The sequence below is a fragment of the Sus scrofa genome, chromosome 6 (genome assembly GCF_000003025.6).
Source record: "Sus scrofa isolate TJ Tabasco breed Duroc chromosome 6, Sscrofa11.1, whole genome shotgun sequence".
Classification (NCBI taxonomy): Eukaryota; Metazoa; Chordata; class Mammalia; order Artiodactyla; family Suidae; genus Sus; species Sus scrofa.
The window spans coordinates 115236824-115252733 of record NC_010448.4 but is presented as its reverse complement, the minus strand read 5'-3'; the positions used below and the strand labels follow the sequence as shown (position 1 = coordinate 115252733).

The following is a 15910-nucleotide window of genomic DNA, read 5'->3' as shown; positions in this document are numbered from 1 at the left end:
CTAGACATTACTGATAGAAAACAAAGAAATGTTTTCTTCTGCCTTCCATTTCTTATTCAAGCACAATTCTTTTTTTTTTTTTTTTAAGCTGCTATGGTGAAACAAAATGATATAAGGCCAGACCAACTCTTTCCCAACTATAGCACTTTCTAGCTATATGATCTTGGCCTCAGTCTCTGCATCGGTAAATGGGGATGATAATAATACCATCTTCATTGAGTTCATGAAAAAATTAAATAGCTACACGAGGGAAAATTATGTAGAGTTCCTATTGAATAATGTACATTAAATAAATATATATATTTTTGTGTGGTCTCTAGTGAAGTGCTAGGTAAATAGTAGACTTAGAGGGATGCTTGTTTAATTACATACTTTGTCCTATACCTCACCTTTTCCATTAGTCTTATCAGCAGTTTTGATGAAAGACCCTGGAAAATGTGAAAGGCCACCAGCATTCATTAATTAGACTTCTCTACACTCAGCTTTGTTTCAAGCCCAATTGGCCTGCATGTAGACACCAAGCACCAGCTCCCATCTCTCTCTCTTTCAATCTTTGTGTGTGTATTCATTTCAGCATCATTTTTAAAGAGTTTTCAGAGGCAATTAATTCATTAATTATGGTGCATTCATACAATGAAATCTCATGAAACCGTTAAAAGAAGTAAAGAAACCTGTATTTCCTAATATAGAAATATATTCAAAATATATTTAAATAAAAATTCACATTGTGGATTAGTATGTAAAATATGGTTACATTTGTTTCCTCTTCGGGAACATATTTTGTATATGTCTACAAGTTATAGAATATATGTATCTAAGTATTAAGAATACTGCTTGCCTCTGGAATGATACTAGGCAGAGCAAAGAATGCATTTTTCTTCTGTTTTCATTCATATCTTGTGAATTTTTACAATAAACATTCTTATAGTAATATTTTTTAAAGTTCAAGTATGAGTATTGTGTTTTAACAAATAAAATTAAAATGTAAGAATTATTTGAATTTATGGTGTTCCTTTCGTGGCGCAGTGGTTAACAAATCCGACTAGGAACCATGAGGTTGTGGGTTCAATCCCTGGCCTTGCTCAGTGGGTTAAGGATCCGGCGTTGCCATGAGCTGTGGTGTAGGTTGTAGGTGAGGCTCGGATCCTGCGTTGTTGTGGCTCTGGCGTAGACCGGTGGCTACAGCTCCGATTCGACCCCTAGCCTGGGAACCTCCATATGCCACGGGAGCGGCCCAAGAAATGGCAAAAAGACAAAAAAAAAAAAAAAAAAAGAATTATTTGAATTTACAAGAAATTATACCACTTAAACTTTAAAAGTAACACTGGTAAGTTAAAATTTTTAATTCAAATGAGACATTATTTCTGCTGTTTTAAATATACTTAGGACAATTTTCAATGGCATACTAAGGAGTTAATATACTATGCCACCCTAGTGACTGAATATTTGGCAGTTAAAACCTTGCCATTTACGGTAATCCATAAGGAGGCAAGTGCATGTTTAGATTTTTAAAGCTTTTGAGGGTAAATACTATATCTAGTTTTTAGATTTTCTGGTGCCCCATCACTAGAATCGTTTGGGACAATCAGCTTTAAATATGCATGGTGGGAGTTCCCTTGTGCTGCAGTGGGTTAAGGACTCTGCATTGTCACTGCAGTGGCTTGGGTTGTTGCTGTGGTGTGGGTTTGATCCCTGGCCAGGGAACTTTTACATGCTACGGTTCAGCCAAAAAAACCTAACAGGACCTAACAGGATTATTTTTAAAATACATTTCAAATACACAGAATCAGTGACGAGTGAAAAGCAAAAAACCCCTCTATTTTAAAAATCATATATGAGAAGGGGAAAGAATGCTTGTTTTGCATTTATTTGCTGTCAAGAAAAGCGCTGAATATTATGACCACCAAATAGATTGCCTGAAAATGATTTCTATGAATGACTTTAAAGTAGTTTATAAAAAAAAACAAAAACAAAAACTGAAAGTAGTACAAATAGAAGTGGATGACATTGCCCTCACAGTAGTCAGGCTGGGAGGTTAAATTCTCCTCCCAGTGTTTCTGTCACCACTGCGCAAAGTTCTTTTGAAAGTTCTTTTGAAGAATCTACTACAGAGCTCGTGTGTGAGCAAATTCTTCCCATTTCTCTAGAGTTCTAGTATGTGACAGATTGCAGCTGCTTCCACAGTTGAAGGGAAAGCCATTATGGAGACTTCCTCATTCCTTCCCAATTCTGCATGCTTTTCTAACTTTATCTTTTACAATCCTGATGTAGTTTAACCTCTAGTTGCCTGGCTGTTAAGAATGATCTGGAAGCCAAAATAGTCTTGTTTACTTAATAAAGCAGACCACTTACTTGCATTAGAATTTTCTTCTATTTGTCCTAGGAAAGTAGACATAGAAAATACTGGAGGGTTGTCATTTATGTCCAAAACCCTGACTCTGAGCTCAAGAGGTCTCTCTAAATCTTGGCCCTGTGCATTCAGAGCCCGACAATAGATCTAGGAGAGAAAAGAGGAATACGTGGTGCAACATATTTATTAAAAGAGGAATACATTTAATATATTTCTTAAAAGAGGAATAAACATGTATTTATTAAGTTCGTGCTTTGTTTGAGCACTGTACTAGGCACAGTGGGAAACTAAAGAACAGGAAGACATAATATTTCCTACTCGAATGTAGACACAAATGGTCCTTAGAATCAATAAGGGGAGGGAAACACTAACTCAAAATCCCGTTTGAGAAAAGGTGACATGATACTTTATACAAAGGAAAAACAAAATTTCTAAGACATCATAAGAGGATGTAATGATTAAAAAATTACTATGACATCATAGGAGGATGTAATGATTGAGAGAGACTTGGAAAGAAAATTCCAGCAGGTGGAGCAGGGAATTGGCAAGGTGTTCCATGCAAAGGGATTCATGTGAGGAAAGAAATGGAGTGATGACAACTTCTTATTTGGAATTAGAAATAGGCTCTGTTGGTCTAGACAATGTGATAAAGGAAAGTCACACAGGGGCTTCAAAGAAATAAGAGTACCCATTGTGGCTCAGTGGGTTAAGGATCCAGTGTTGGCACAAGCTGTGGTGTTGGCTGCAAATGCAGCTCGGATCTGGCATTGCTGTGGCTGTGGTGTAGGCTGGCAGCTGCAGCTCCGATTCAACCCCTAGCCTGGGAACTTCCATATGCCACAGGTGAGGCCTTAAGAAAAAAAAGAAAGAAAGAAATATAGCATTCACATGCTAAGTGGTGGCTATATGGTGTTTATGCTACTATTAGTATTATTATGATTTGGTTTATATAAGCATAATGTATACACTAGTTTGCCTGTGTGGTATATTTCATTAAAAATGCATTGTGCTTCAAAAAAAGCTACTAGTCTGGCATGTTGATTTAGAGTTTTCAGGGGAACATTGTGGGAGATAAACCAGGAATACAGATTTGAAATAGAAGACTAAGGAATTAAAAGAGCTTGAGGTATACAGACAAACAGTATAAGCAAAAACCTGCAAGTGTAGATTACTGTCTGAAGGCATTCTGGAAAATGATGGGGTTTGTTACAAGATCAAAGAAAACATTTTTAATTTCTTTATTTTTAATTTTTTTTAGATATTAACAAGTATTAATGATAATGATAGATGAAAACGGAAGCAGCCAGTGGAGCAGGCAGGAGAATGATGAAAAAACAAAGTTGATTGAATAAGGTTCTTGGACAGGTAATTATGGGAAAATAGGTAGCTCTTGGAATAAGCTGTTGGGAAAAAGCAGAAAACTGATCTTGTTTTTGAATTTAATTCAGAACACTGAACTAGAGGAGAGAGAATTAATTATGGGTGCTTGTGATGGAGGGCCTCAGACTTTTTAATGAAGCTGGTCACCAGGTCATCTGCTTAAAATGGAAATGAGGTTGAGGGTTTGATATTTTATCATAGCAACTCTAAAGAGTAGAGTGAGATTCATTAAGGGTGAATTAAAGTATCTCCAAGGCACATTCTGAGCTCAGGTGAGCTTAATCAATGTGTATTTATAATAAAGTGTGTTCACTCATAAAAGACTCCATCAGGAGCTCCAGAATCATCACTTGGAAATAGAGTTAAGAGGAATTAATCTTCTCAATTGAATTAAAGAAACAGAAGCAAGTTTTTTCTTCCCCTTGCCCTTCCAAACACTTTAGCTTGACACTGGGAATAGATCAGAGGTTAGCATTTTTGCTAAGGCACTTAAGCGAACTCTCCTCTCTCTCTTAATCTTTTGTTTCTGTTCGGTCATAGGATGCTCAGGAAATGAGAAACAGCCAAAATGCCTAATATTGAGACTCTTAAAATCAAATCAAGTATGATCTGAACTTAAGATATACTGAGAATAATTTAGGCTTGAACATACACATTGACATGGAGCTCACTTACAATGAAGAAAGGGGTGACCTCTCGATCAACTATGGATGTTATATTAATTTCACCAGTTTTTTGATTAATAACAAAGATTCCATAAGGTGGTTGATCAATTCCTACTCCAGAGATGCGGTATGTCACTTGCTGGTTTGCAGCACAGTCTGAATGAATCTGCAGGAAGAGCACAAGTGAAAATATTACGGGGAGTGAATCGAGCATGCTGTGTTTGATATAGGACAGCTGACTTTCTTGAGAATTGTTGAATGTGAATACCTGTTATCTTTGGAGATATGCTAGAAAAACAGAATTATTTCCTAGATAAGTAGAAAAATTACAGCGCCAGTATACTCAATGGTAACTGACGAGGTAGTAAAGAAATTCAATTTCTATTTCTGCCAAATAAGAAAAAAGTAAAATATCACCCTAATCAATCTATATCTGTGCAGTCATCATTCATGCATTCATTCATTCAACATTTACAATGAACTGTATTATTTTCAGGCTCTGCCTTAGCACTGGGGCTAAAGTAGGGAACTCATACTCTTAAGTTTACCACTGTTATTACATAATTTTGATCCTTCAATTCAAAAATTTTTAAATGGAAAGTTTTAGAAGAAAGTTTTAAGTGGATTTATGTAGGTTACAAGAGTTATCTGACTCTATGTAGAAGCTCTTAATTCTGAAGATGAGGAGGTTGTATTGGCTGAAAAGTAAGGAGGAGACTACCCCAAATAAATGGTTACAGAAATGAGGACTCTCTTTGAAATAAAAAATTGTATGACTTTAAGCAATCTTATGGGGGAATCTCTGTGTACATCTGTGTATATGTATATATCTTTGTATGTGTGATTCTGTGAGTGGAGATATGTTTTGTGTGTGTGTGTGTCTGTGTATGTGTGTACAGAGGACTCTAAGGGAAAATGAAAGGAAAAGAGTATGAAAGAAGGTACATTGAGAACGTTCATAACAAAGCCAAAAGTAAGAACTCAATTTTAAGAGATTATGAGTCAGAGAAAGAGTCCACACTGAAATAGTTCCTATGAATGGACTGAGCATTAAATTCATTATTTAAATCACTGTATTTTTTTCACCCTAGAGTTTGGAGTGGCATATGTACTAATTCCACTGGTGTGGTGAGTCACTGTTTAACTGTTGACCCGAGTGCCTACATTTCTTATATGTTTAATGGCTCCAGTTTTCATAATCTAAATGGCTATAGTTCTGTATTATAACTTCTCCTGGGATATGTTCATACAATATTTAAAAGATAGGTTCTTTTGAAAATTTAACTTCATCCATTCTGATTTTCGATTTTGTGCCTTGGGGTTGATACTCACTTTGGCAATTGGATTCCTCTTCGAGTTGTCCTCACCTTCACGGCAGGCTGCAGCAAACTTGATCCACTCACGTTTTTGCCTTCTGATGGAATGCCACTTGATGGTGCCATTCTTAGTGTTATAATCTCGTACCTTGAGTGGGCAGGATAATGTAATTGTATCTATTAACTTTTAGTCATAATCCACATTCCACTGGCAGTTTTGGAGGATTGAGTAATTATAATATCAAAAAGAGAGGATGTTTAATTGGGAAAATTGGTGATTTTTGATAATCTATTAAATTTTAGCATAACATTAACTTTATTTATACGGATGAATTTTCTTTGGAAAATACATTGCTCCTCCCAAATGATTTTTTTTTTAATTTTTAGTTTGGAAAAAATGAATTTGCTATGTTACCTGGATTCGAAATTCACTGTTAACTTCCAGCACCACCTGTGAAAAATAAGATAATCATAACAGTTATTTTTTATTTTTATTGATTTATTTTTCTTCTTTGTACGGCTGTATCTATGGCACATGGAAGTTCCTGGGCTGGGGGCTGAATCGGAGCTGCAGCTGCCGACCTTCGCCATAGCCACAGCAACAAGGGATCCAAGCCAGCAACACTGGATCCTTAACCCACTGAGTGAGGCCAGGGATGGAACCAGCATCCTCATGGATGCTAGTTGGGTTTTTTGGGTTTTTTTTTTTTTTTTTTTTTTGTCTTTTTGCTATTTCTTTGGGCTGCTCCCGCAGCATATGGAGGTTCCCAGGCTAGGGGTCGAATCGGAGCTGTAGCCACCAGCCTACGCCAGAGCCACAGCAACGCGGGATCCGAGCCACGTCTGCAACCTACATCACAGCTCATGGCAATGCCGGATCGTTAACCCACTGAGCAAGGGCAGGGACCGAACCCGCAACCTCCTGGTTCCTAGTCGGATTCGTTAACCTCTGCGCCATGACGGGAACTCCCTACTTGGGTTTTTAACCTGTTGAGCCACAACAAGAACTCCACAGTTAATTTTTAATTGAATGTTTTACAATTTGTGTTATCCCACTGCTTTAAAAAAAATTAAACAGTAGCTCTGTGAATCACTAGCAGGTGGATCTGGTTTGTCTCTCAATGTCTGATGATGATACTAAGGATTCCTTAATGTTTGGTTTTTATTTTTCAGTTTTGCTCTATTTTTCATTACTTTTGTTGTTAAATTGTTTTCATTCTTAGTCCTGGCAGATACTTGTAATCATATGGACTAGGACATATGAGGCTCTAGCCCAGGGAAGATGAGGGCTGGGAACTCAGGACCTCTTTGTAACTCTTATGCCTGAGTGCTGAAAATATTCTGATGCTATATAGTGATTTCAACAATATGTTGTGATACCAAAATATTCGACTATAGTTTCAGGGTCTGCCAAACCACAGATGGAAATAGAACAAAAAGTTTTGGAGTAAAGAAAAGATGTAAAACAGGAGATATCTGGGAAGCTTTGGAATATATGCTTTTTCACACTACAGATATAGATGGAAGATTTTTTAGTACTCTTGAAAATCTTAAGATGATAAATCTTTAATTTGCTTTGAAATATGAGAATAAAAATTTCTAAAATAAAAACAAATAATTTTCTTTATGTAAAAAAGGGTTAATATTTGGTGTTTTATTGTTGGCACTAAACAAAACAGAGGATATAAATGCACCTTTCCATAGCAATGAAAATAAATTACAAGACTGTAAGGACAAATTGATGTGTAAGCAACTTTCATTAATCTTTTCTCCTGCATTAAACAATTTCCCTGTCAAACAAGTGAGCTAGTCAAACTGCTTAGTCGGGTCTGGCCTTAATCTTTGCATTTGGTTTGTAGTGTAAAATCATACACATAGTTTAAGTTATTTTTCTCCAAAAACAAAAGCATTTCCAAAAACACACACATTTGTATCTCAAGTCTAATATATTGATATGCTTAAGACTCTGTAAAATATCTCTCTGAAAATTAGGTGTGGATTTGAAGGATTTGTCTACCTTTATTAAATTTTAAATTTAATTTAGAATCAATTGAAGATGTAAATTCTTAGTTTTTATTTATCCAAAAATAAGAAATTTTGCACTTCTCTTTGATTTTTTTCAGAATTGCTAATCATGAAGATTGTTATGATTAGACTTTGTACCACTGCTAAAAGAAAATTATAGTTTGCATTTTAAAAATACATAATTTCAAAATATACTCAACTACTTTTTATGGTTAGTTGCAACTTCACTATTTAATAAAAATAAAATTTTGGTTTCAAGGTTCATATTTTTAAAAAACTGTCATAATTGATAATTCAGGAAAACACGTATTCATGGTTAATATGAGTAGTATGAAGAGATAAAGTTTTTTTATAGGAATTATATACTCATGGTATCTATTCACTGTCAATCATTATCATTATCACAACTACAGTTCATTGAATGATAACTAATATGAGGCAATGTGTTTGGAAAAATCCATACACTCAATCTGCACAAGTACATGTGGTCAATACTATAATTCTTTCTATTTTACATATGAAGAAGTTGAGGTCTGGATATTAATTTATGGCTAAATAAAATCCAACATAGTTCAGCTTGAATTTGTTTTTGAGGTGTTGGTTTTACAATAAAATATAAGATAGACCATTCCAAGTAAATTACTAAGTAAAATATACTACAATGAATTGACATTTTACAACTTTGGGAATTTAAAATAATTCTGATTTTAATCTAATCTCATAGCATCCATATGATTAGGAATACTTATATACAATAACAAAACAATAACCATAATACTATGGGAAGGGGGAATAAATGGCCTAAATGATCCAAGTTACTTTGGATGAGTAGCTGAAATGTTATTGTGGAGTCCCTCTTGAGCACAGAATTGAAATGATGTTAATGCAAATGTGTGTTTTTTGCTAGCTGTGCACTCATGAAGATTTATTCCTCTCCCTTGTGGGTGTGGGACTGGGGTGTGGGGATAACTTACTTGTCTGTTTGGAAGCCATTTCTTCATAGCCACAAAATTGTGTATGCATCTATTATCTGTCTTGGGCCTCCCTTACCACACTGAAGTGTTGGTGCCTGCTGTTTGTTTTGGAGAACTATGCCAGATGACTAAGAAACCTTCCAACTTCAGGAAGCTGGGGCATTCTTTTTCCCATGAGTAGCAACTTAGGCAGAAGACCAAGCAGGTTTCACCACAGTCTGAAGCTCTCAACTGGATTATTAACTTAAAAACTGACACGTCTGCTTTAAAATGTGTTTTGTTGACATAATCTTACTGTGTTTTTCTCAGAGTCTAGAATAAACTCTGAACCAAAGTCATGCTTGGACTTTCAGAGGCAAAATAATGAGATAAAAAGAGCACTTGAAAGAGGCAGAAAACTTTCAGAAAACAGTACTTCCTCAGTTCTCTGAGCTTTAGTTTTCTCACTTGTGAAATGACAGGGGTAGACTAAATTATATAGTTACCTTTTCAATTCTAACATCAAATCCCTGTGAGCAATAGGAAAGTATTGAAAGTTTTTGATCATGGGAAAGGCATGATAAAATTGTGGGTTTAAAAGATGACTTTGACAACAGTTGGTGGGAGTGGTGGGAAGAGGCACTGATTATAGGCCACCAGCAGTTGAGTGTTTTGTATCAAATTGGGCCAGAGATGAGGAGCTGAATGGGAGCAGTGTCAGTGGGAACAGAGTGGGAAAGATCAAGGGAGAGATATTGTACCACGGAAATTGACAGGACTTGAGAACCAATGAGAGGCGGGAGTCTTGAGAGGGAAGAATCTCAGGTGAAGGCAGTTTAAAACTGGCAGATCAGATCAGGAACAAGGCCACAGCAGGTTAGAACACATCCAGTTAGAGATGCCAGAGAAATGCCTGGGCAAAAATGCTTAGCAATTTGAAATATGTCTTAGCACCATGAACAATGGTGGTTCATGCCTGATACGTAGAGGAACATCACGTCGGCTAGTTGAAATCGTGGGAGAATTTAAAATCCCTAAAGAATACAGCAAAGAAATAGCCTGTGGGTGAGACTGAAACTAGGAAAGTTCCTAAATTTATAGAACTGGGAACAATAACAGGAAACAAGAAATAAAAAGAGATTTTTAAAAAGAGCTGGAAAAATAGGAAGAAAATATCACGCGGTGTCACAGATGTCAACGACAGGGAGAACTGAAAGGTTGATGGGGTATGAACCATATCAGATGATATAAAAAAGCTGAGCAGAATGAATCCTCAGGAAATCTGAGGTTTTTGTTCCTTGGAGGAGAATGCTTTTATTTGGGTGGAACAGGTCCTTTCTGATCAAAAGAAATTGGGGCATAACGTGGATGGGGAGAGGACAAAAAGATGGTCACCTCCCCAAGGAATTTGGTGATAAAAGAAAACAGAAAGATGTGATAGTGGAGTTAGATGTAGTGTCCAAGGAAATACTGTAGAAGGAGATTTGGGTTTTTGAATGTGGGGAAAGAGGAGAGTAGGAAATTTTGATTTGAAAGAGGAGAGATTCAGAAAGAAAATCCTTGATGGAGGTGTAGAGAATGGAGAAAGCAGGAGGGAGTAGGCAGAACGAAGGACTCTGAAGACAGAGTAGGGAAAAGAGGAGGATGGAGATGAAAATCACTTGATTAGGAGAGGGAGGTTGAAGGACATCAGCTGGAATGTTCTAGACCTTGTTCCTGGAGTAAGGATAAGGCTACCTGGGGGCAATTAGGGGACTAGTTTGGATTCTGAAGTGAGTTAGGAATATGTTCTGTGGAGGCCATGATGGAGATTCGCTTTGAGATGGATACGGGATTCTCAAGCTGATCAAGTTCATCTCAGCTCTTGGCTGCTGGATTTTTTGGGCATTGGAGTGAGTTACTTAGCCATTCTGTGCCTCAGTTTCCTCATCTGTAAATGAGACTAAAGCTCTTTCCACTTAAACAATTCTAAGAAAGCAGTGACTAATTCATTTAAAGCACCTCCTCAATAAGTCCTATCTGCATTTCTATTTGAGGAGCCAAAACATATATATATATATATATAATCCATATATATATATATATATATATTTAATCCATATATATATATATAATCCATATATATATATATATTTAATCCATATATATATATATTAATCCACATATATATATAATATATATATATTTAAAGACACAAAACACAAAATTGCATGCTAATTTCAGTGACTCTCTAACTTATACTCATTTTTAGTTTTTATCTTTGATATTGAGGTTTACTTTTCTTTGCATATCATAAAAATGGTCTTGAAAGTAACAAGTGATTATTATAAGGAAAACTTCTTGCACTTAATAATTATGAGGTAGTCTTCCACAGTCACTTGACAGTTTTTAAGCATCAAATTCTAATGTGTTTATCTGTTACATACATCACAAGGATAAACCTGAGATAAAGTTAAAATATAATAATTTGCTTCTTTACGAAAACTGCCTGCTTTCTTTTTCCTTTGTATCACTTTGACGGTATTGTCAGTCTGGAGTTGACAACACTTTGATAGGCCATTGCTTTTACTTATTGAATAACTTATTTATTTATTTGTTGAATACATATCAAGCATGTATCCACACTTGGATGTGGATCCAAGGCTGGATTAAGACTTTTGAAGGGCTTAAGCCCTAAAAGTATTATGGCAGGCCTTAGGTTAAATATAAAAATATAGAACTTCATCCTAAAAATAAGTGTTAGGGAAAGTCAATGTTATTATTCCTATGTTTAATACTGTGATGGTTTTTTGGAGTGTGTAGAAGAAGAAAAATATAAACCATCCCCAAATCTCCTTTTGAGGCCTCTACTTTGCATGATTAGACATCTACTGAGCAATCTTCCACTGGTCCAAGGCACTATGGAGACAAAGTGAACGAGACACAGAACCTGCCCTCAGATAACTTACAGTCAAGTAGTTATATGAGCAGCAGGCAGCCATTAATTTGTGCAGATGTGGTTTTTCATTAGACAAGTGTAAAAGGCTGTGCTCTGTGCTCTTTGACCATGTGAGAACATTGATCTGAAGCCAGTAGCATTGAAACTACTTTGACCGGCCTGAGTCCATTAAAGAACTTTGGATGCCAAGCCTAACCAGCAAGGGTGGTGTGACCCAGCACTCTGTAAGGGTGTTCCCTCACTGAGGGGAGCATAGTAAGTCTAAATGCAGCACCAAGCATGCATCTTGTTTTTATATTAGGCAATGCTTGTTAGGATATGGGATATGCAGCAACAATGGCCTTGAAGAAAGTAGAGTGCAGAAAAGAGTTGTCAGAAAGTAAGTGCTCTGGGTAGAGACAGTGTGATATTTTTCTAGATTTCTGAGCCTTGTTAAGTAGGTGAATCTTGTCCCTTGGGGCGGGGGCAAGCCTTCAGATTAATCAAGATAGCATTTCCTAATTCTTTAGGTTTTTCTGTTACCTCAATGCATGGCAAATGGTTTTACCCTGTGGCAGCTCAAACTATTGAACGATGACAAATTTGTACTTTCTATTTTCATAAAAGTAGAAGAACATGCTGATCCTGAGTCTGCAGTACAATCCCAAAGCTTTTAAGAGCATCATGTAAATGAAAGTGATTTTGCTTAAATACAATTTATGAACTTGACTGAACAGGTGAGCTGAAATACTGCTTCTATTTTCTATAAAATATTTTACTGACATCCTAATATCTATAATACATGTGCAAGAAATCGTAAAGAATCCTCTCTTTTGCTTCTCTTTTGTTTGGTCTGTAATGGTTTGTTAGCCCTTTTCTTGCTTTAGGCATCAATGAACACAATTATGGGAATTTAAGATGACTGGTTCACACAAGTTGATGAACCATGTAATAAAGTCTATATTATATTCTGTATATTTTAGCCCTGGGCCTGAGAAATACTCTAAAAACACCTGCTTCTATCCTAAGTAATTTCAGCTAAGTTCAGATTGTGGAGTTGGCTTATTAGGTGGTCATAAAGCATTTTTTTTTTATAAGGAAATATTAACCATGGAAAGAAAAGAGGCTAAGCTGTTATGGCCAACTGAAGAACTCAGTAATTCTTGGTAATAAATAAAGATAGGTTTATTTGTTCTTTGAGTATTTTCCGTAGAAATTGGCTTTTATAGAAAAAGGCATCTTGAGATTTATATTGATTTGAGTTGACTGATTGGACCTGGCAAAGTTGCAAGTAAGTTTTAGAAATCAATAGAATTATAAAAATTCTCCTGGTTCTACTTTGCTTTCCCATAGTCGCCATACCATACTTCTACCATTGTTACCATTCACAGAGATTTTTAAAATCTATTTCTTATATCTAATTAAGAGAGGTTATGGCCTCTCTTAATTAAAAAGTTTCTCCCATCCTCCACCCCGCCACACACACTTATTTCATGGAAATGAAAAAGAAAGAAAATTAATGTAGAATCAATACCATATATTGTGACTTTCTAGACCTTAGAAAGTGAAATGCTTTACAATATGAAATGAAAAATTTCAATTCTTTATAAAATAAGTTCTTTTAGAAATAATTTTCATAAAGCATATGAAAAACTTGTGATGAATTCCGGAGTAAACTATGGCAACAGACAAATAATCCACATACAAACAAAAATTATCCCAACTCAGAAAATAAAGTACAAATGGCCAGAAATCTCTCTACTAAGAGAGAAAGTTAAATGAGGATATATGATTTTTATAAAATGATATGTTGTACTGAAGAATGACTAATTAGAAATGGCTGTTTAAAGGAATTTTATAGGATGTAATTAATTGGAAATAATCATAAAAATAAAACATAAAGTATCATAGATTCAGTGAAAGTATATAAGCATCTGAATAAACTTTAACCAACTGAAGCTATAATAGGCCTTAATTAGATCAAATTTATATGAAATTAAAAATTATTATTTCACAGTTAACAAATGCTCTTATGTTCAAATGATATAGTAGATGGTGGTCATTAATCCCTGCCATGGCCCAAGTTATGATATCAACTGATTCTAAGGATCAACCCCTGGAATAAGACTAATGTTTGAAGGGCAGTTGGGAACTGCCCAATTGAATTAATAAAGTGAATTCAAACTAACCTGAATACGTTGAAACAAAGATCTAACTTGTTTAGTATAGAAACCCAACAGTCCAGTTCAAAAAGTAAGCAAGTAGAAACAAATTTGCGACACAGCAATGCATCCTGCCAAATTGGAGGACGATTTACTTGGCACCTGCCTCTTGGATTACATTAACCTTAGCGTGAGAAAGACTGCAGTTTTCCACTCTTCAACATAGGTGAAATTGATACAACATATGCCTGTTGCCCTTACAACTATCTCTAAAGAGAGAAGGCTAATAACAGGAGAAGGGGGGCAATGATAAAGCATTTTGTTACATTTCTCTGACCATCAAACGTCCATATAACTTTTCTACCACTGTCATTACTGACTTTCCAGTAGTAAGAACCAGTATCATCATAATTACACTTACTCCTTAATTATAGCCATTCCTTCACCTACCATGTCATTTATAAAGCTACCATACTGCCATTCTTTTTGAAATTAAAAAATGTTGTTTAAAAGAAAATTACAGTTTAGGAATACGGGGCTTCTGATATTAGTGATATGGACCCCCAACCATGTGAAATAGATGAGATTGTGGGATGGTGAAGCCCATCACAAACAGCTGTGATTTTTAACTTAAATGGTTCTTATTTTTACATTTTAAAAATTAGAGTGACTCTATTGACAAAGATACTAAAAGTATGGGAAAATATTTAGGTTACAATCAGGATACCCCTACAATATTAGTTTTCAGAGCCCACCTACAAAAGAGAGTTTGAACAACAAAATACCATTAAGTAGTGATATGACTTTCCTAAATTCAGCGTTTTCCTGGCATGACTTAGCAATGACTTCTTTGTCAGAGATGTGATATGAGTTGACACTGATGCAGTAATATGACCTTGAGTCTTCAATTAAGGAAACACTATTTAAAAATCTAGTTCATAAATTCGCCTTGTCATTAACATAAACTTTTAATGGGTTTAGGTTAGAAATAACGCAAAATAACATTTCTTTAACAGTTCTCACTTATGTACAGTGAGAATGATTATGGAAAGTTTTGAACGGGATCCACTTACCAGGAAAATGAACAGCACGGCAGCTGTTCTGAAGAAGGGCCAGTTCATCGCTGCTGGTTTCTCTTACATCCAAGACCAAGGGAGTTTTGTTTGTCCTTCTCTGTTCTTTTTCTTCCCCCCACTCAGCTGGTGTCTGATTAAAATAATTTCTCAGCAGATGTTCTTACATGCAGGCCTTGAGGTGTTTCTGCCTTCTCTGGGTGCAGGTCTGAAGGTACGTATAACCTGCCTAGATCCCCACCCTAAAAACTTGGGCTGGTCTCACTGAAACGCTTGACAAGATCATCATTGCTCCCAGGTAAAAGCATAGGGACACACCCTCTTCCAGCTGAAAGGCAGCTCTCTGTGGAGTACAGAAGATTCACTCCTTCATTGAAGGTTTCCAGTGGCAGGCATTTAAAATGAGAAGTGTGAACAGTGGTCAGCTGATGGGGGCTTTTCACCCTACGCTTTGTTTAGGTTGTTTAATTTCTTCCCGTATTAAAAAGGCAAGTAGACTCTGGATGTTTATATTATTCAGAGGATTATCTGATCCATGCTATTATTCAGGTCATAGTAGAAAATTATAAACTTTCCGTTTCAGTGGATGTTAGGAACCATTCAATCATTTTCTAACTTCTTTTTCAAGTGACAGAAAATTCACTAATGTTAAGAGTAAGGATTTTTTTAAAAAAAGCATTAATTCAAGCAAGCACAACTCTGATACTTACAATTATAACATTCCTTGCCTAAGTCACAGTTCCCTTTAAGTGACCAGCCTAAGTCCACGGAAGCCTCTACTTCCTCTCTTAAATGAGTATCTTCTTTCCCCACTTATTTTTCTCTCTTTTACGGTTCTGTTCTTTCCAAATGCAGTAAAACAAAATTTAAAATATCGCTAAACCAGATTGAAAGTAAACAATCGAAACCACCAATTAAAATCCCATTGATAATTTTAAAAATGAGGATCAGAGCCTGAAATACTAATGGAAACAGAGAAAGCTGTTCTTCAGGTGAGGTGTGTTAAAAGTCAGTGACGATTTCCAAGCACAGAGCCAAGAATCTGTACTGTGAGCCAATTAGAGCAGAG

The 15910-nt window shown here is 35.8% G+C and overlaps 1 protein-coding gene across 1 annotated transcript in view; it reads right to left on the bottom strand.

The window, feature by feature from the left end:
* DSG1 (desmoglein 1) overlaps positions 1-14898 on the bottom strand; it is a 35109-nt gene extending 20211 nt beyond the window's left edge. Inside the window, 5 exon segments of the mRNA NM_001035535.1 lie at positions 2353-2497; positions 4406-4561; positions 5728-5859; positions 6127-6162; positions 14842-14898. Coding sequence (NP_001030612.1) covers positions 2353-2497; positions 4406-4561; positions 5728-5859; positions 6127-6162; positions 14842-14889 — 517 coding nt within the window. The 5' untranslated portion in view covers positions 14890-14898.